Source organism: Glycine max, chromosome 13, assembly GCF_000004515.6.
Source record: "Glycine max cultivar Williams 82 chromosome 13, Glycine_max_v4.0, whole genome shotgun sequence".
Taxonomy (NCBI): Eukaryota; Viridiplantae; Streptophyta; class Magnoliopsida; order Fabales; family Fabaceae; genus Glycine; species Glycine max.
Window position 1 is genome coordinate 34517581 of NC_038249.2, and position 21212 is coordinate 34538792.

The 21212-nt window shown below is 31.6% G+C and overlaps 2 protein-coding genes across 3 annotated transcripts; one reads left to right on the plus strand and one right to left on the minus strand.

The window, feature by feature from the left end:
• Positions 1–9438: 9438 nt before the first annotated feature.
• Positions 9439–19845, plus strand: LOC100814014 (receptor ser thr protein kinase). 2 transcript variants are annotated; one of them, NM_001254352.1, is made up of 13 exons: positions 9439–9937; positions 9990–10182; positions 10222–10390; positions 11606–11883; positions 12077–12172; positions 12330–12399; positions 13712–13909; positions 14503–14713; positions 14826–15063; positions 15267–15420; positions 16014–16160; positions 18292–18316; positions 19811–19845. In NM_001254352.1, the coding sequence occupies exons 1-13, from the start codon at positions 9439–9441 to the stop codon at positions 19843–19845; spliced, it is 2313 nt and encodes a 770-aa protein (NP_001241281.1). The 2 variants fall into 2 exon arrangements, with proteins under 2 accessions (NP_001241281.1, XP_014620696.1); XM_014765210.2 differs by lacking the exons at positions 9439–9937; positions 9990–10182; positions 10222–10390; ... (3 more) ...; positions 18292–18316; positions 19811–19845 and adding an exon at positions 12993–13548 and having other exon boundaries at positions 13797–13909; positions 16014–16491.
• On the minus strand, positions 17693–21167 carry LOC100813474 (uncharacterized). Its single transcript, NM_001254187.3, has 3 exons — positions 20704–21167; positions 18584–18737; positions 17693–18492 (listed from the first exon to the last, which is right to left on the minus strand). Exons 1-3 carry the CDS (start codon positions 21060–21062, stop codon positions 18064–18066), a joined length of 942 nt encoding a protein of 313 aa, NP_001241116.1. The 5' UTR covers positions 21063–21167; the 3' UTR covers positions 17693–18063.
• Between the last annotated feature and the right edge of the window lie 45 nt (positions 21168–21212).

The following is a 21212-nucleotide window of genomic DNA, read 5'->3' on the forward strand; positions in this document are numbered from 1 at the left end:
TGTTATTTAAATTTGATATAAATTATTTTAAAAATTAATAAATTTATTATTTTATGATTTGAGGATGGTATAAAACTTATCATTAAATGATCCTTTTTTCTTATATATAAATTTACATGAGTTTTAATTTTAATAGTGACGTACAAATAATTTTTTTTATGAAAACCCAATTTGTAAGAGTTTTGAAATAATTATTACTGTAAAAAAAATTATTATACATTATATGTATATATATATATGATAATCTAAGATTTTTTTATAAAATATTATCTAACACACATTTTTAAAAGACATTTATTTACTATTAGTTTAATTTTGTTTAAAATTATGACAGAAATTTATTATGAGTGAATTTCACAAAAAAAAATATAATTTTTAATAAATTTTGATAATAATAATAAAGAATATATTTAATAGAATATGTTAGAAGATATATAGATCATATTTCTCTTTATATTTTTATTGTTTATTTTATTAAAAGGGTGATGCATGTGAGGTTTGAGAAATTGTTTGAGTGGTCTAATAATTTTAATTAATTTTCATTATAAAATATTTTTATAAATAAAAAAATTAAATACATGGAGTATTAAAAAAAAATGATGAAAATCATACACATTTAGTGTTATAGAACTACTAGCTAGCTGGTAATTTCTTGTGATGGTAGACAAAGCAGAGTGAATTACAAAACCCAAGGTGAAGTTGGTAGTTGGATTCAGTGTATTTTACTTTTGAGATTGAGATGAAGAAGAAAGAGGGTGTAGGTGGACATGGGAGTGTGGAATTTGTGCATTGTCTGACACTAATAATTTATTTATTTTGGAAGGAAAAGAGGACACACTCACAGTACAGGAATCGTCGGCAGAGACATGTGTCTCTCTCACTGTACCACAGTTTACAATACTTGATTTTGATTTCATGAGCAGTTTTTGTCCTTAGCTTTTTTCCCCTTTCCCTTTCTGTCAGTAGTGTAGTGGGAACCAACGGTATCCGCTCCCACAACTTATAACTGCCCTTGTTTTGTCTCTATCACCCATCATACATCATCAAAATATGATAAATAGATATCAATGCAAAATTCTAAGATATTTGCTCCCTAATATAATAATAAGAAAAAAAAAATTCATTCACTTTAATTAAAAAAAACAAGTTTTCAAATTAAGGAAGTTTGTTTCAATTTGTGAAACTTTTGTGTACACAAGTGTTTATAAAATTCCAAAGTTTAAGTTATTTTTTTAATCAACACTCTACGATCAAAATTACTTTTCATGTTATCCTACATATTAAAGGATTATTAAACTTTTGAATTAATAAAGTGATTGTTGTTTATCATATATAATATTTTATAATAATAGAAAATAATTCTTCTTTAATGATGTATTTTAGCCACCTCAATTAAAATAACCTAGTTTTGTTCTTGGCACTTTTCAATCAAGTTTTCTTCCTACATAAACATTGAGTAACTTAGTTTTCTCTCTTGATACTAGCACTTTTCAATCAAGTTTTCTTCATACATAAACATTGAGTAAATTATGCAAACACATATACTTTTATCTACTCTTACATTAACCCCTCATAATTATTTAAAAATATACATCGACATATTTTTCTATATTACGTTAATATCTCCTTAGTTATTTAAATATATACCATAATATTTAAAAAACTTAATCAGTCATTAAACCAATGAAAAAACTTATTCAAGGTTTAATGATATAATCGCAATTGAATTGATTTTATATTTTTAATATTATATAATAGTCAAATTATTATTTTGATCTTCTAATTTATTTTTAATGTTCGATTTGATCCTTTAATTATTAAATGATTTAATTGAGTCCTCTAATTTTTTTAAAACAGTTTAGTTAAATTCTTCTGTCCAACCTTAGGCACACATGTCATGATATGAGATTTGATTTGGGATTTGGTTAAGGTTTTATATGATATATTCATTATTTTAAAGAACTAATTTGTGTTTTTTCATTTAAAAACAATTAGTGGTGGTTTTGAAATTGTTAATACATGAAAATTAGTTATTAGCGGTTTTTAACTATCATAAAAGATAAAATTGACACTGTTAACTCCACTTTGTACGGAAGAGAGCCTAATTGAACCATTTTAAAATATTAGAAAATCTAATTGAACCATTTAATAATTAGAGGACCAAATAGAAGAGTGAAAATAAATTAGAGGACCAAACTAATAATTTAGCTATATAATATTTTGAAGCAATAAAATAATATAAATTTTTTTTAAAAAAATTATAAATTATAAATTAGTATAAAAAAAAGGATCTAAAAAATAGGATATAATATTTACCTATTCTCATTGGTTCTGAAAATGTTCTGATTTTTAGAATGTATGGATCCATTATCAGGCTAGTTCCCGATTGAACCGGGAAGTTCCATTTGCTTTTCAAAATTGTGATATACATTGACACCCCGTTGGTTGAAAAACATTACATTGGACTATCATAAAGGAGGTTAGTGTAGCTCTTAAATAAAAGGGAGATTTATGTAATTTGAAAAATATTACATTGGACTATCCTAAGGAAGATTGATGTCATTTACTCATAAATATTTGAATCTTAATTATTTGTTTAAAAGATTTGAACTTATTACAACTTGAACTAACCACTTGTTAGTTAAATTATCACAATTATTATTATTTTTAAATTTAAATTAAATTATATAGTCATTGTAATTATGAGTATGCTATTATTTTAGAATTTAATAAATTATATTGTCTTCAGAATGTTATTATTATTATTAGTATATATCGTTTTTAAAAGTAAATTATACTGCACCTTAAAAAAATATTTATACTCAAAGTTTGTTCATATTACACATAATCTCGTGTTTTTCAATATTTATAACAACCTACACGGTATAGTTAATGTTTTGAAATTCTGTAAAAAATAATAATAATATGTTTTAAACAATTCAAAAGAGTTAATTTAGGAATAGAAAAATAAGGAGTGCCAGAAAGAATTTAATCAAATTTTGAGAGATGTCAATATATATAATTTACAGTGCATATTACACACAATTTGATCGGTGTTAGACTAAACACCCCTCCCACGTTTTATCTCGATTAACTGTGAAAATGTTGTCTTCCATGATATTTTTCCGACCTTTGCTTCCATAATCATTCTCTAATTCTTAGCATCAGTACCCTTTTTTTTTTCGGTTTTGTTTTTGTTATTTAATTTTATGTTGGCATTTTTTTACAACTTCTCCATCGACTCAAAGCAAAGTACGTGCTAACTCAATGATGCAAAAAGGTTGGTATTAATTACAAATGATACGTACGTAGATTTTTTCTACTGGTCGTAGACTTTTGCAGTTCTATTCTGCATCCATCGAGTTTGCATTTTCTCTATCGGGTTCTTTCTATTTGAGGCCCCTCATTTTATTTCATTCTTAATAATGTGATGGATAGCGTAATTAATAGGAATGTATTGCAAATTCGTTTTATTTTCTTGGACTTACAATGTGTCAATTCAAAGCTGATTTTGAGGGACATCAATTCACTTGACCAAATAGTTTTGACCACGCACATATATGATCTCCGCATCGTAGATGTATCCCATGAATTGATTATATATAAAAACAGCAATGGGGGCTATGGGATAAATGTACTTTGAACGATATAAATATTTTAAGGATAACATTAAATGGTAATTACCTTATCTAATTCAAGCGCATACTTAACTAGTTTTTTCAACCAAGGAACTAATTGATCACAAATAATTAATTTATTGAAATTAAGATTAGATCATTTGACTATTATTCAAGTTCAATTTTAATAAAAATAATTTTTAATCATATTTTACTTATCTTTTAATTGAATTTTAAATTAATTAAAATTCTTTTTTTCCTACTGAACCATGAACCAAAATGTTAAGAAAAAAAATTAATTTTTCAACTAATAGTATCAAATATAACCTAAAGTGAATAAATAATTATAAATAGTAAAATTATTTTTTAAAGTATTTTAATGTATTGTATATGTAAAATCTAAAATCTGAATTCCAAAATTTGAATTAAATATAACAATCTCATGTCAATTCATCCATTTGGTGATAAATATTTTTTAACAAATACTAGTATTTCATACACATTTTTTTTTATCAACAATGAATTTTTTTCTAACATTAATGTACTTTCATTTTTTATTGTAAATTTTAATAAAATTTATATTTCATTTATTATTTTCTTAATTAATGTTTTTAGGATAGTCCTCTAGCTAATGTAGTCTGGAACCATTTATATTTCATTTAGTATTATTTTTTTAATTGTTGAAATTTAACATTTAATTTAGAGTACGTTATAAATAGTACTAAGTGTACAATTTTAAACTGTAGTAAAAAAATCATCACAACATCTATCAAATTAACACAAACCTTTGTTTTATAAATATCTTTTCCTTTTATATATCTTATATCATTCAACATTTTATCTTTTATCTGAGTGGATGACTCAACTTATGATTGCTCTGATATGACAGGTTGTGATGACATTTTTAGGGATCACATAGGCTCTTTTCAAGGTTTTTTTGCTGAATTTCTGGACACTTAGAGCCCTTCTTTTGCTGAAGTCATGGGAGTGGTCAGACCATTTTGAGTTGGCTAACAGACTTATTTGGTCTAATCTCTGGTTGGAATATGATTCAACTTTAGAGGTCCAAGCTTTTGCTGATGTTTCTTTGATTCCTTATTCTCTTAGGAATAGATGGCTGAATTGAATAGTTTTAACTAAATATTTCAATTTTTGTAGTTGGATATATTTATAGGAAAGACAATACTTGTGCAGATATGCTTGGGTTCTACTGGTGGGATTCTAACCCCTTTTTCTTTGGCAGCAGAGCTCAATAGGAACAAGATAGGTTTACCTAATTACAGGTTTTCTTAGTTTTGCTCATGAGTTTGGTTTTTATGTCCCCCATGATTTTGGTTATGTTGCTCTTGTTCCTTTTCTTTTGTTAATGAATTTCTTGGTTTGCTGCATTAGTCCTTTAGTAGTTGGGGTGTCAACCTGGTTGAAATCTCAACAGCTTTAGTGTGGTTAGCATTCCTTGGCTGAAAAAACCTTTATAATTTTATTTGTTGTCTTTCTTTTGTAACTTTTCATTTATATACCTTTTCATTTGCCCTGTGCGTTCTTTAGCAGCCTTTATGCTTTTATTTCCATTCAGATATTCTTCTTATAGGTAAACTTAGTTGATTTTATTCTACGCGCTTTATGTAATAACTTAAGAATTTATAGCTAAAAATTGTCTGAATAATGATTATGTATTAATCAAGTGACTTATGTAGTAACAAGAATTACGAAGAAAGAAATAGGGTAAAAATAGCATGGTTAATTATCAAGGAAAAAAAAGATAATAATAATAATAATAATAATAATAATAATAATAATAATAAATAAGTATATTTTAAACTATTGAAAATAAGATAATTAAGAAATAAAATACATTAAAATAAGTTAAATTCTTTCTTCATCTATTTAATTGGATAAAAAATAATTATGTTAAATGATTATGTTATTATCCTTACAATTTAATAAAAATAAAATTAAAGTAACAACTTACGTACTTTAATCACTACACAAAAAATTCTCTATTTTCTAGTTCTTTTTTTGTTTTTGTTTTTTTTTTTTTTTTTTTATCTTTGTCAAGTTGAAGAGATTAATTTGAAACTGGACGCAACGTCATTTTCCCCCATTGCTCCACCATTCCAAAACACCAGAAGACATGTTTTAAAATAGAAAACGCCTTATCTCTTTCTTCTAATTCTCTCTTCCTATAACAAAGAGTTGATGATAATCTGCATGTTATTTTCAGCATTCACGGGAATTCCATATAATCTTATTAGTCAAAGATATAGGTTAATTGGACTTTATAATGAAAATGTATATTTCGTCAGTTCCTTGTATAGAAAATATGTCCACACAAAAAGTCACATGTTCCTTCTTTTCGTTTGAAATTTATATGATGTTATGTTATTCGACTATATCCAATTAGGTGGACATCTTAAGGTGCACAAAAAGTTGAAACTTCAATGAAAGGGTTGAACTGTTTTGAAGCAATACGAAAGAACAAACGAAATATATAGAAACAAATCAGATTAATTAAATTGATTTGAGTTCGTTTATGTGCAAAAAAATGAACTTAAATTAACATAATAAAACTTGTTCATTTTTAATTTGAAGTATATCAGTTCAGTTATGTGAAACTCAATGACCCGTGAAATTTAATTGTAACTATTTTTGTGTTTTTATTTGTAACTTTTAAGTACAGTAATTATTTTGATTAAAAGTAATAATTATCAGAATTAATTAACTTAATATCTCCTATCATTGCTCACATTACCACCGTGTTCTTGAGTAACAAAGTTATAAACCGAGTTAGGATTAAGGAATTGTTAATCACATTTGTGATAGCAATAGAAAGCAAGCTAGGTGACCAATCTTGCCACATACCTGACATTGATATCTATTGCATATGTACCAATATCAGTAACGATGTCGTCAAAACATCATGTTCCTCTAATTTTCTTTAATCTTCTTATGCCATGTATAAGGCCACATTTGAGGTATTGATGAGTATGACTTAAACCAACGAGAATAGAGGTTACAAAACCATAGTAATCCTTTGGAAGACCATCAAATATAGCATCTATGTGTTTGTTGAACGTGTATCAGCCTATTAATTTGTTATTTTTTTACTAATTGTTTAGTTTTTAGCATTAGCTGCTTTATTTTCTATTACTTAGTAGTTGTTATGTTAGTGTTTATTTAGAAAGTCCGTTATTATTGTTTCTTTCTATTACAATAATTTGTATTTAAACAGATGATCATTTAATAAAAGAGTATGTATTCATCTCCCTTAAGTTTGTGCGTTACGCTTATTTTACAACAAATTGGTATCTACAACCTTCTTCTTAAGAATGACTTGTGAGTGAACTGAGTGAAACCTATCACAAAAAAACCTAAATATCTTGCTTCAATTCATCTGATAAATGGATTCCAAAACATCATATACAGCACTAGCACCACCTATGTTTGATGGTGACAATTATCAAATCTGGGCAGCGAGAATGAAGACACATCTAGAGGCAAATGATCTCTGGGAAGCTATTGAGGAAGACTACAAAGTTCTTCCCTTACCAACTAATCCAACAATAGCTCTGATAAAAAATCAAAAAGAAAGGAAAGCAAGAAAGTTAAAGGCAAGAGTTACTTTGTTTGTTGTTGTCTCATAAGAAATTTTCACTAGAATCATGACCATTAAATCACTATATGAAATTTGAAGTTTCCTCTAGAATGAATACGAAGGAGATGAAAGGATTAAAGGAATGCAAGCCCTAAATCTGGTTAGAGAATTTGAGATGCAAAAAATGAAGGAGTCCAAAACAATTAAAAAGTATGCTAACAAGCTTCTTAGCATTGCTAACAAAGTAAGATTGCTTAGTTCTAATTTTTCCGACTCAAGAATAGTTGAGAAAATACTGGTGACTATCCCTGAAAGATTTGAGACTACTATTACATCCTTGGAGAATACTAAAGATCTGTCAAAACATACCTTGGTAGAACTTGTAAATGCTTTACCAGCCCAGGAACAAAGAAGAAAAATGAAGGTTGAGGGTTCTGTGGAAGGAGCATTACAAGCTAAATTGCAAACTAACCAAGGAGAGAAAAACAAGTGGAAGAAATACAAGAAGAAAAATTTCAACACCCAAGAAGCAGTAGTTAACATTAGCAACAATAATGGAAACAACAAAGGATTTCCTCCTTACAAGCACTGTGGCATAATGGGTCATCCTCCTTTCAAATGCTGGAGAAGACCTAATGTTAAGTGTGAAAAGTGCAACAAGTTAGGGCATCATGTGAGAATTTGCAAAAGCAATTTTCAACAAAAGAATGTGGCTTAAGTTGCAAATCAACAAGAAGAAGAGCAATTATTTGTAGCAACATGTTTTACAAGCAACAACTCAAGTGAATGTTGGCTAATGGATAATGGTTGTACCAACCACATGACCCACGATCAAGAGCTTTTTAGAGAGTTGAACAAATCACAGGTATCAAAAGTTAGAATTGGCAATGGTGATCTTATCACTGTTGAAAAAAAGGGAACTGTAGCCATTGAAAGTTGTGCAGGTACAAAATTACTTTACGATGTTTTGTATGTACCTGATATTCATCAAAACTTACTAAGTGTGGGATAATTGATTGAGAAGGGGTTTAAAGTCATCTTTCAAAATAAGCACTGTTTGATTAAAGATGTCAATGACAAGGAAATTTTCAATATCAGAAGGAGAGGCAAAAGTTTCTCATTTGATCCATTGGAGGAAGAGCAAGCAGCCTATCCAGTTACTATAAATAATATAGAAGTCTGGCACAAAAGATTAGGCCATTTTCATCATGCAGTTATGTTGAACATGCAATGAAAGGAGTTGGTTCATGGATTACCTCATTTAGATTCTGAATTACCAAACTGTGAAACATGTTAATATGGCAAGCAACCAAGATTACTCTTCAAACAATCAACTTGGAGAGCAATAGAGAAGCTGCAGTTAATTCACACAAATTTGGCGGACCTCAAAGGACCACTTCACTTAAAGAGAGTAAATATTACATTATCTTTGTAGATGATTTCACCAGAATGTGTTGGATTTACTTTCTCAAGTCTAAGTCAAAGGTTGCAAGTTTATTTTGGATATTTAAGCAGTGGATTAAAAAGCAAAGTGGCTGCATGATTCAAGCTTTGAGGTCTGATAATGGTAAGGAGTACACTTCAGCATAACTCATCATGTTTTGTGAGGAAGCAGACATTGAACATCAATTAACAGCTTCTTACACCTCTAAACAAAATGGGGTTAGTGAAAGAAAGAATCAAACAATCTTGGAAATGGTCAGATGTATGTTTCATGAGAAAGAGTTACCTAAGGCATATTGGGCGAAAGCTACAAACACTGCAGTATTTTTGCTAAATAGACTTCCCACCAAAGCAGTAGATGAGAAGACTCCTTTTGAGGCTTGGTATGGTTATAAACCCTTCTTGAAATTTTTTAAAGTATTTGGATGTTTGCGCTTTACTTATGTGCCTCAAATTAAGAGAGACAAGCTAGACAAGAAAGTTGAACCCGATATCTTTGTGGGTTACAGTTCAGTATCTAAAGCTTGTAGAGTTTTCCAACCTCACACAAGGAAAATTCTTATAAGTAGAGGTCTGTAATTCATGGAGAATGAGAAATGGAGCTAGAATGATACTGAGAAAATGTCAATAGATGGCCCTTTGCAAGATCAAGATGAGCTAATTGATGATGTACCCATGAAAGGCACTAGATTGCCCTAAAATATTTATGAAAGATGCAATGCAGCAGTTCTAGAACCTACATGATATTGGGATGCAAAGGAGGATCCAAAATGAAGGGATACAATGCAAGATAAGCTTGCCATAATTGATAAAAATCAAACTTGGGAACTCGTTGAAAGACCTGAACACAGAAAAGTCATAGGTGTGAAGTGGATGTTTAGAACAAAGCTGAATGCAGATGGCTCAATCAACAAACACAAAGCATGGTTAGTATTAAAGGGGTATGCTCAAATTTTTGGAGTATATTTCTTTGATACTTTTGCTCCGGTTGCAAGGCAGGATACCATTAGGATATTGCTAGTTATCGCAACACAAAATGGATGGAAAATCTGCCAACTTGATGTCAAGTCAGCTTTCTTAAATGGATTTTTGGAGGAAGAAATCTATGTTGAGCAACATGAAGGTTTCCTTATGAAAGGACATGGGGACAAATTCTATCTATTAAAAAAGGCTTTGTATGGTTTGAAACAAGCCCCAATAGCCCAGTACAACAGGATTGATGAGTACTTATCAAAACTAGGCTTAGTTAAAAGTCTTAATGAATCTAATTTATACATCAAAGGTGATCAAGCTAACTTCATTGTGATCTCTTTTGTATGTTGATGATCTTTTAGTCACTGGCAGTAATGTTGAACTTATTCAACAGTTCAAGGATGATATGATGCAAGTATTTGAGATGACAAACCTAGGAGAAATGTCCTATTTCCTTGGTATGAAGGTTAAGCAGAACAAAGGTGATATTTTCATCTGTCAGAGGAAGTATGCAAAGAAGATCCTGAAGAAATTCAACATGGAGAATTGTAAAGGGTGAACACTCCTATGTGTCAAAAGGAGAATTTATGCAAGGATGATGGTTCAGAACACAAGTAGAAGAAGCACTCTACAGAAGTTTAATTGGTTGCTTAATGTATCTCACAACAACAAGACCAAATATCTTGTATGTTGTAAATGTACTTTCAAAATTGATGAATTATGCAAAACAATCCCATTTGAAAGCAGCAAAAAGGGTGCTAAGGTATGTCCAGGAGACCTTAAATTATGGCATGAAATTTAGTCAATCACAAAATTGTTGAACAAGTGGCCTCAATAACTTAAGAGGAGGTGAATTAAGTTTTAAAGAATTTTTTCGATTAACAAGTTTTAATTCCCTTTTTAAAATATGTGATAGGTTCAGAATATAAAAGATGAAGATGCAATTAATTCGATAATGCTCTTCAATTATGCAAGACAAAATAAGTGCAATAAAAATAACCGAGATAAGGATAGAGAGAATTGAAAACTTGTTTAATCCTAGTTCGACCACTTTTCGTGCCTACGTTCAGTCCTCAAGTAATTCATTTGAGATTTTTCACTATCTTTGTAAACTCTTTACAACCTTTAAACACACCTTGGGATCCCTCACCGTTGTGTTCAGGGTTCTCACAAGTCAAGAGACGAACAATCTCTTAATTACAACTGTGTTTATAAGATGTATAGAAAGATTTCTCTCCTTTTGAGCAGATGATACAAATTAAAAATCTTAGAAGAATTCTCAATTGATTTGTAAGTGTTTGACCAAATAGTAGTTTTTTAGAGAATTTGATAATCAGGTTCTTTTTTTTTTTTAAATCTCTTAATATTTTTGAAGTCAAGACATATATATATAGGCCCTTTGGTGGCTGTTCAAAAACAATTTTGAAGAGATGTGTCTTTTCAAAATATTTTCTGAAATTCTTTCATGGGTAATCGATTACAGCATTCTGGTAATTGATTACACAGTTAAATTTAAATTTTGAAGAGTCGTGACTTTTCAAAGGATTTTCTAAAGTCTCGTTGTTGGTAATCAATTGCTAAAACTTGGTAATCAATTACAAGAATTTAAAAATTCAAATTTCAAAAACTTTTGAAAAGCCATGTGCAATGTGTCTCTGGTAATTGATTACAACTCCTGGTAATCGATTACTAGTTCAAAAATACTTATTTTGAACTGATCAATCTTTTTAAAAACACTTCAAAAATAAACTTTGAGGCCAAAACCTATATCAATCAATATGAGATTCTTTTAACAAATGGATTAAGACCTTATCTTTTCTTGATCTTGTTTGTTTGACCTTGAATCAATCAGAGCTTATTAAGTGAATACTTTGGCATCATCAAAACCTGTATACTTATATTCACAAAAATTTCAAGTTGCAAGGTTATTATGATAGTGATTGAGCAGGGTCTTTAGATGACATGAAAAACACCTCAGGCTTTTAGCTTTGGATCAAGGATGTTCTCTTGGTGTTCCAAAAAACAAGAAACTGTTGCACAATCAACCGCTGAAGTAGAATTTATAGCAGCCACAACAGCTGTTAATCAAGCCTTATGGTTAAGGAAAATACTAACTGATTTGCACTTGGAGCAAGATACAACTATTGAAGTAATGGTGGACAATCAAGCAACCATAATCATCTCTAAAAATCCAGTGTTTCATGGAAAAACGAAGTATTTCAACATCAAATTATTCTTCCTTAGAGATGTACAGAGGTGGTGCAGTGTGCTTGAAGTATCGCAAGACTGAAGATCAGCTGTCAGATATATTCACCAAAGCTCTTCCAAGAAGCAGATTTGAGCTACTAAGAGAGAAACTTGGACTTGATACATGGAGGAGTGTTGAACGTGTATCAACAGTTGCCTGTTAGTTTGTTATTTTCTACTAATTATTTGACCAAGTTTCTAGGATTAGTTGTTTTATTTTCTGTTACTTAGTAGCTATGTTAGTGGTTGATTATTATTTAGGAAGTCCGTTATTATTGCTTCCTGTTACAACAGATCTGTATTTAAACAAATGATCATCCAATAAAAGAGTATGCATTCTTCTCCCTTGAGTTATGCTTATTTTATAATAGTGTTTTTGAATTTCGGGGTATTATAGTTACAAAAGTAACAACTACTTTCTTCATTTGAAGATGATAATTGATTACAATATATAGTTGCCATCACATCTTGCAGCTAAAAGCTTTTAATTGTTTAACTCTTATTTACTTTTGCTTGAGGGGCCAAGTATGCCTAAATAACCTGCAATACTTGATAGGACCATTCATAACCAACCACCCAAATCTAATAAGAATAACTAGCTACAAATGAATTAATCAAAAAATAAAAGACTAAACTAAATCTAAACAAAACTAAAAAACAAAAGACTAAAACATAGTAAAACATACGCATGGTGATGACATAAATCATTTCATAAAATAGAAAGCATATATACGCGTGGTTGGAGATGGCATTGACCCAACAAAAAAAGGTGGAGCTGCAACTAAAAATAGGAAGAGTCACTGTCAGTAACAGTGTGAGCAAGTGGGAACGGTGCAAGAGGCAAAGTCACAGCATGTGAGATATGTGACTTATTTATTGGGACACAAACTACACCAAACAGCACTTTCATAATTTTCATTTAAATAATAAATGAACAGCTGCCGGCTAAATCCAACATTATTTCAATCATGTGACGACTAACTAACTCTATTTTCACATTACATCACCTTTCAGTTTTTGGTTTCTGATTCTGCATTCTGCATTCAACTTTAAGGCCTATTAATATTATTACACCTGTGTTTCCACCTTAATTCTCTTATCAACCAGACCAGGTAGTCATTTTCTCAATCTCAAAACTAACACCTGTTTGTTTTTTTTTTTTTGAAAAAAAAAATTCCCATGTCTTAACTTGTTTAGAAACTCAGAAGGTTTCTGTATTTGGTTTTTTTTAAGTTTTAATCTTTTTGGGTTCAAGTTCAACCAAAATCAAAATCAAATATTAAGGCAATGGGTTTTATTCTCTGAACTTTTGTGCGTGTGTGTCAGTTATCTGTTCCTGATAGAATTAGAGAGAAAGAGACAAACTGAATTTTATCCTACAGTTTTGTGTTTGATTCTTTGATTTGAATACACCATGCATGCCGTTTTCCATCTTAAAAAATTAAAAACATGGTCTAATTTCCTATTGGGGTGCCCATGCCAGCACATGGCTGTGTCTCTTAATAGTATGAGATATAAATGTACAAAACTTGTATTTTGCTTATGTTAGAATGTAAGATTATGCCAATTGCAGAGTATAGCGGCAATATAGTAGGATCATTATGACTTGTGGCTGCTTTGGAGCCAAATCTATAAAGGCAAAACGCCCTTCTTATGTTCCTGGTGAAATTGATGGTGAGGATTTGGTGGTTACTTATATTTTACAATTTCATTATCATTTATGCGTGGTAAAGATTGTATATATATTGGTTTTAATGGTTAGCAGCACTCACACGTGTGTGTATCATTTTAATGGTTTTGTGGTCAACGGTTTTTAACTGGAAATGTCTTTTCCTAGAATTCCTTACTTACCATTTTTTTTAAAAATTTCTTTCCATTTCTATACGTATATTGCCTCATGTTTTTATTCTTTTGCTGTGCAGGCTATCCGCTAGATAATGTAAGGCAATTTTCTGATAAAGAACTGAGATTAGCAACTGATAATTATAATCCAAAGAATAAGATAGGACGAGGAGGTTTTGGAACCGTTTACCAGGTATTCAGGTTACTTATGCCAATATAAGTTTCATCCATGGACTTGATATGAATGTTAGCAACTTGAACTTAAAATTCTTCAGAGGGGTTTATGTTGCTCGTTATTGCTATTTGCAGTCTATCTCTCCCCCTCCCTATTTCTCATGCTGCTGAATATCACTTTTGAGAGTCAAAATGGGAAGTACAAGCCAATTTTAGATCGGCTAGTATTCCACACTTTGCAATGGAAAAAACATCAATACATTGTTTTTGGGATATTAAGAATATCATTACACTTGTACTCTTTTTTTTTCCTCTTGGTTTTCAACATTAGGATCCTGGGGGAATGTCCAAAACTATATGCATACTACATTCTAGTACTTATATATCAATAGGTTATTTCTTTCCCAAAATAAAACAGAATAAACTAAAATTTAATTCTCTTATGCATACACACCATAAAAATAAATAATTCAATTTGAGGACACTGTATCTATGCTAAATTATTTAAGCTGAGGAAGAGTATAAGGTGCCAAGACATTGCATCACATATTACCATTTTATACTCTTATTGATGTTAAGCCATTCTAAATACCCATGTTACAATTTTGTTAGGGAACCTTAAGAGATGGAAGGCGTATAGCAGTGAAGACTCTCTCAGTTTGGTCAAAGCAGGGAGTTCGCGAATTTTTGACTGAAATTAAAACTTTGTCAAATGTTAAACATTCAAACCTTGTTGAATTGATTGGATTCTGCATTCAAGGACCTAGTCGTACATTAGTCTACGAGCATGTGGAAAATGGAAGCCTTAATAGTGCCCTACTTGGTAAATATGTCAAATGCTTGGTGCAAATTATCAAATCACAAATTAAATCATATACAGATGAGAGATTGAAACATGCATGTAACCTTCCTTTCCATTTTCCATCCTTTTGTAGGCACAAGGAATAAAAACATGAAACTAGAATGGAGAAAAAGGTCTGCTATTTGTCTAGGTATTGCTAAGGGTCTTGCATTTCTTCATGAAGAACTTTCACCACCTATTGTACACAGAGACATCAAAGCTAGTAATGTACTACTTGACAGAGATTTCAATCCCAAAATAGGTGATTTTGGGCTGGCTAAATTATTTCCAGATGACGTCACTCACATTAGCACAAGAATTGCTGGAACAACGTATGTTTTTTTTGGGAACAACTTGTGTTATATTTATAGTTACTGGATTAGGTATGCTCCAATTTATTGTTTGGAAAATAGTGATGTTTGAAGTTATCCACTTGTTTATAATTATTTGCATTTCAAAATTTGGTCAATTTATACTTAGATTATGGATTATGAAACTTACTAATACTATATCCTGCTTTGGTTTTAATCTAAAGAGGTTACTTAGCACCGGAATATGCATTAGGTGGCCAGTTAACCAAGAAGGCTGATATATACAGCTTTGGGGTTCTTATACTTGAAATAATTAGTGGCAGAAGCAGTGCCAGAAGGACAAACGGGGGAGGATCACACAAATTCCTCTTGGAATGGGTACTTAGTCATTGTTTCCTTTCCTATATTTATGAGTTACTTTGCAACATTATACATTTTATGTTTTGTGAAGTATCCAAGTTAATATTATTGAGCCTATGAAATCCTAGCATATCCTTATTATTCACTACCACTTGTTTATTGATTATCTCTCCACTCCACTTGTTTCTGAACTGCTCTTTCCATTAGCTACCTTGTTCCATGTACCATAATACATTAATTCCAATGTTTTTCTTGAACCAAATATTTGCAAGATAGGGTTATCAGTGTTTTTAGTCCTTGAAAAATAAGTCATCTCTAGTTTTAGTCTCCAAAATTTAGAATATCATAAGTTTTCGTCAGTGTATTTTTGAAATACTCAAATTTTAGTTCCTAAATCTAACAGCAAAAGCTTATGCTTTTAAGAACTAAAGTTTGGATACTTCAAAAATATAAGGATGAAAACGTTATAATTTTAATAGTGGAACTAAAACCAAAGACGGCCCATTTTTTTTGAAGGACTAAAAATATCAGTAACCCTGTAACATATGTCGTTTGTTATTCTAAGTGTGGAACTTCGGATTGGACTTAATGATCATTATTTAGTCTAACAGGCCTGGCAACTTTATGAAGAGAGGAAATTGTTGGAGTTTGTAGATCAAGACATGGAAGAATTTCCTGAGGAAGAGGTAATCAGGTACATGAAGGTTGCTCTTTTCTGCACACAGTCAGCAGCAAATAGAAGGCCATTGATGATACAAGTTGTTGATATGCTATCCAAGGCAATCCAACTCAATGAGAAAGAACTTACAGCGCCAGGATTCTTCACAAACGAAGGAGAATCCTCTAGAAATAACTCAAACCCTATCTCTTCTATTATTACTATTACTCAAGTGACCCCACGGTAATGTGAATTGCAGGGTTGCAAATGGAGTAAAAAAGTAATGTTTGTTTCTTAAAAGATTATGTGATAGTCTTCTATTATTTTGTTTCAATTTTTTTCCAAAGAATATAATATAACATGGCATGAAAGCAATTTGGTGCTAGTGCATGTTGAAACCAAAGCATGTCTGTTTTACATTTATCTTAAATTAGTTTTGTTGGTTATGGTAGGAAATTGGGGAGCAGCGCTGCTTGAATCACGGAGGGAGAGAGAGAGATTAGTTGAGTTGACTTGAGTTGCTGGCCGCTTTCTATTTCTCACGTGCCTTGGTAATAAATGCAATAGTAACACGACTTTGCCTTTGTCTTTTTTAAGTGAGGAAATATGTAAAATAAAAAGAAAAATGCATTTATTATTAATTTAAAATGAATTAAACATTTAAACTTATAAGGTATTTTTATTTAAATCAATGGTAGATAAGATACATTCTCAACTTTCACTTTTTACATTCTTTCATTTTCATAAGTCAAATCCTAAAACTTTAACACTCAGTAAAGTCAAACAACTAGACATAGTTTGAAACCTCATTTAATGCATCGAAGTATTTTATTAGTAGATCTTAATCTTATTCATTATTTTTTAAATCCCTCAATAATTTATTTAATTATTAAACTATCACAGGACACAAATAACTGAGCATAAGTTTTGTAGTTCGTACATGACTTAAATCCGTAACAGCAATAAAAAACAACGATAAGTGCCAATACAATAGAAACTCAAAACAACAGGAGATCAACGAAACAAAAAGATATAGACTTTTTTTTACTGCAAAAAGAAGTACCTAAAAAAAACTAAAAAATAAACATCTTTATGAGTGCTATGATCCATATAATTATAAACTATGTGTACATCCGTAACTAAAAAAAATGCAAACACTACTATAAAAGATTTATTAAACTTTTAGTTTGATTAGCTTTAAAATATTTTAGCTCAATTATTTCAACACCGTAACTAGATCATTTTTCGCTTTGAATACTTCATGCATTGTCTCGATCATCTGACAACTTGTGCAAACTCTCGCATCTGACAAAAACAGTCAGAATGGAAATTTGAAAAGTGGCAGGCAACTCACAGATCGGCATGCCTGCCAATAAAAGATACAACATATACCCATGCCCATTAATTACTTACTAAAGTAAGATTAAATATATTTTAATCCATATAAATATAGTTAAATTTAATTTTAATGTAACATATGTCTCTAACCATACAATATCGTTAAACATTTCAAAATAACTTGTAATGCATGTATCAATCTATTGCATATCATGAATAAATATGATACAAAATATTTTTAAACAAATTAAAATTTATAAAGGCTAACCTTTTTTAAAGAACTAAAACTAAATTAAGTCATGGCTAAAATTAAATTTTACCCTACAAATAACGAAACCAGAATCAGGTACATACAATGGAAATTTAAACAACTGAAAAATATTAAACATTGTATTTGTCTATTTGACACCACCAGACAGCAATTATTCCAACATATACTCTGTCTAAAAGGATGTACTATTTAAACCCATGATCATTGAATCTCCACGTCATAATTGTTAATAATGGATTTAATTCATACAAAACCTTAAAGTTAATAATAATAAAATGCAACCGATAAGCATTAGAAACTAATAGCAGGGCAAAAAGATTCATTAAAGACTGCAGGGTGGAGAAAGGGGTGGCAGAAGAAAGATTGAGGGGGAACCAAAGTATCATAGACAAAATCATGCAGCAGGCTGCTCCTCAGTGGCAGGAGCTTCTTTCTGGGGTTCTTCTGTGAGGCCATTAGAGGTGGCATCCTTTGGCTGTGAATCAGGTGCACCTTCTGCTGCAGATCCAGTTGCTTTTGATGCTGCTTTCTCTTTTCCATCCTTATTATCTTTGGCGTCTTTAGCAGGAGCCGGTGGTGGAGGAATCATGTGAGGTGGTGGTGTATGCTTCAGCTTTAACAGTATTTGCCGCAACCTAGACAGATCCGTGGGTTTGCCAGGCTTTGGGCCTTGGATGACCGTAATTGATGGCTTCTTGTCCTGATCCTTTTTGCCTCTTTTCTTTTCAATGTTGGGAACCTCACGAGGAATGAGCTCTGCAATGGTTTTCCAATAAGCTTTGTCTGCCTCTTTGTGAAACTTCTCTTGATTGGCCACGAATAACTGCTCCACAAACAAACTTCATTTTCTACAATTAAGGGAACAGGAAAATATATATATATCTGGCCAAAGATGATGTCATGATGCAACTTACCTTCTCCCTTTCTCTATTCTGAACCTTGTTAGTCTCAACATTAAGCTTCCTCTTCTCATAGAAAGCCACCTTATACTCCTCAGCTTCTTCAATAATCTTCAATCTCATTTCTTTTTCCCTTTTCTCCTTCTCCTCTAGCTGAATGGCATTTTGACTGCACAAGGAAAGCAAAAGACATTTTTTTTTATAACAACCGAATTCAGCAAACTTGCAATAGATCTTAATCTTTATTGGCCCAAGATGAAAAATTAAGAAAATAATTGTTCTTTCATCAAGTTCACAACTAATTTTGCCTCTTATAACTATATAAACAGGAGGTTTAGATTAATCACAATAATTTTTGGATTCAATTTATTAATGGTATTAACTTTATTAGTGTGAAATAAACATATTATCCTAAGCCATTATTAATTCCAACTAAATAATCTATCCTACACATAAATCTCAAAAACAAAAAACAAAAAAAATTAAGGAAATTCATGATAAATAAAAAGTCAAAGTTTATGCACACAATCACCATCAATCTAGAAGCTTATAATAACAATACAGTAATGAAGACAAAAAATGAAAGATGATTGTGAAATTAATAGAAAAAAACAAATTAAATAAAAATGAGCAGAATGTAAAGTGAAGGAACATGGATAAACAATGGGGGAGAAGGGTAAGGCATTTTGTGGAATGGTCAAGGAAGAAGGGTTTCAAATCCTATTATGTTTTTGAAGCAAAAAATGCATTAGAAAATGGGGGAGAAATCACAATTTTACAAAAATAAATAAATAACATTGAACCAGGGATAAAATTGAGTTTTTATGGTAGCGCTGCCATAATATGAGAAAAGCTGCTATTTTGGTCACTATTACACCCACAATGACCGCTATTGAAAACTGCTCTGCTATTTGAATCCCATACCAACCTAGGGCTACTCCACTACTCTGCTATAGCACACCATTGACTACTATGAGAACCACCATGGAATGAGAGAAGAGAACATTGTAAAACCTTATAAATCAAGGAGGGAAAATTCACTTTTCTATTCAAATAATGTAGAACAAACAGGTTATTCAGGGCAAGCAAAAACATTAACTCGGTGGAAATATGTTTCAGGGGTATTGGGGCCTGATAGTAGCATCTGCTAACATATGCTGCTATCATTATCATATATTTCCAAGAGTTAATTTCCTTTTTAGCTTTTTTACACATCATAAATCAGTTTATTAACATAACCAGATAGTCCAATATCAACTACTCCCAAAAGCACATGAAAGGATGAAAGAGAAAAGGAGATAAAAAATTCAACCATCGGGATCTATTTAAGAAGCACACTAAATTAAATTGTATAAAGCATAGCTTCCATAGCACACAATCACAACAATCCAAGATCAGGAGAATCTGATGCAATCCTCTTCAAGATTTATCATCGTTCAAGTTCTTTGAAAACTGCTTGCCTGATCTAAAAGCCCAACAAGGGTCAATTTGAGTTTGATCAATTGATTATCTAATTCCAAAGGACAAGGGGTCAAACAATGATTATTGTTTGGCCAACATCTAATAAAATTAACTGAGCACACAGACAAACCCTAAAAATCATCGAATTTGCACAGGGATTGAAATTCAGTTTGAACCGCAACCTTAAGTTAAATGTTTTTTCGTGCCATGCAATTTACCCTAAAAAATAGCTCACCACACAATAACTATAGACTATAGAAATCCAACATCCATGAGTGAAAAATCAATCACCCCCTCCCTTATTATTCTCCAAACTTAATCCATCGAAGCATAGCCTTACAATTGGTGGATATAAATCAATTCCTCCCTACTCCCTAGCATACTAACACAGTTACACTAAATCTCTACAAAACATCACATCTACATATCTTACCACAGCTCAACCAACTGCTTCAAGTGAAATCGTATTAACCTAAGTTCATCAATTTGTTTTCTACAAATAAGATCATCAAGCTTTCCCACTCCCGATTCATAATCCTAACTTATTACAAGCAAGCGCGAGAAACTTTGCTAGAAAACTTCTGGAATAAAGCAAAACCATCACAGATCTAAGCAGATTCAAGCGAGATCCAAAGAATTCACGATCGGAAGAGAAATTGCAAACAACCACTCACCGGCGCCACTCGCGAAGAGCGTAACCTTCCTCCGGCTCCATCTCCGTCGGCGGAGGAAGCACCGGACCGTCGGAGACAAAAACACCGTCGCCGTCGCCGTATCCGTTTCCGTTTTCGTTCTCTACGGTGGCCGATTCGAAGGGAGACTGAGAGTAAGCGGGATTCGAATCAGTGAAGCCGTAGATCTCCGGCGACGCGGCGGCGGAGTGATCGACGGCGACATCTCCGTCGGCGGAGAATCCTCCGGTGAAGGAGGAGTAGCCGCCGTAGCCAGAGAAGTTGTCCTCGTCATCGTCGTGCTGGCGAGTGGAAGAAGAGTTGACGTTCAAGTCGTCGGCGAAGGCATCGAAGGAAGACATGTCTGCGACTGCGAGTTTCTCTCTCTAGAAATGGGTTTCTCTCTCTTCTGCGAAACCCAAATGATGAAACACTGTTTCTTTGCTTTGACGGAGGTTGAGCGTGCCACTAAACTTGTTTGTACTTTTTAAATACTTAACGGTGAATAATAC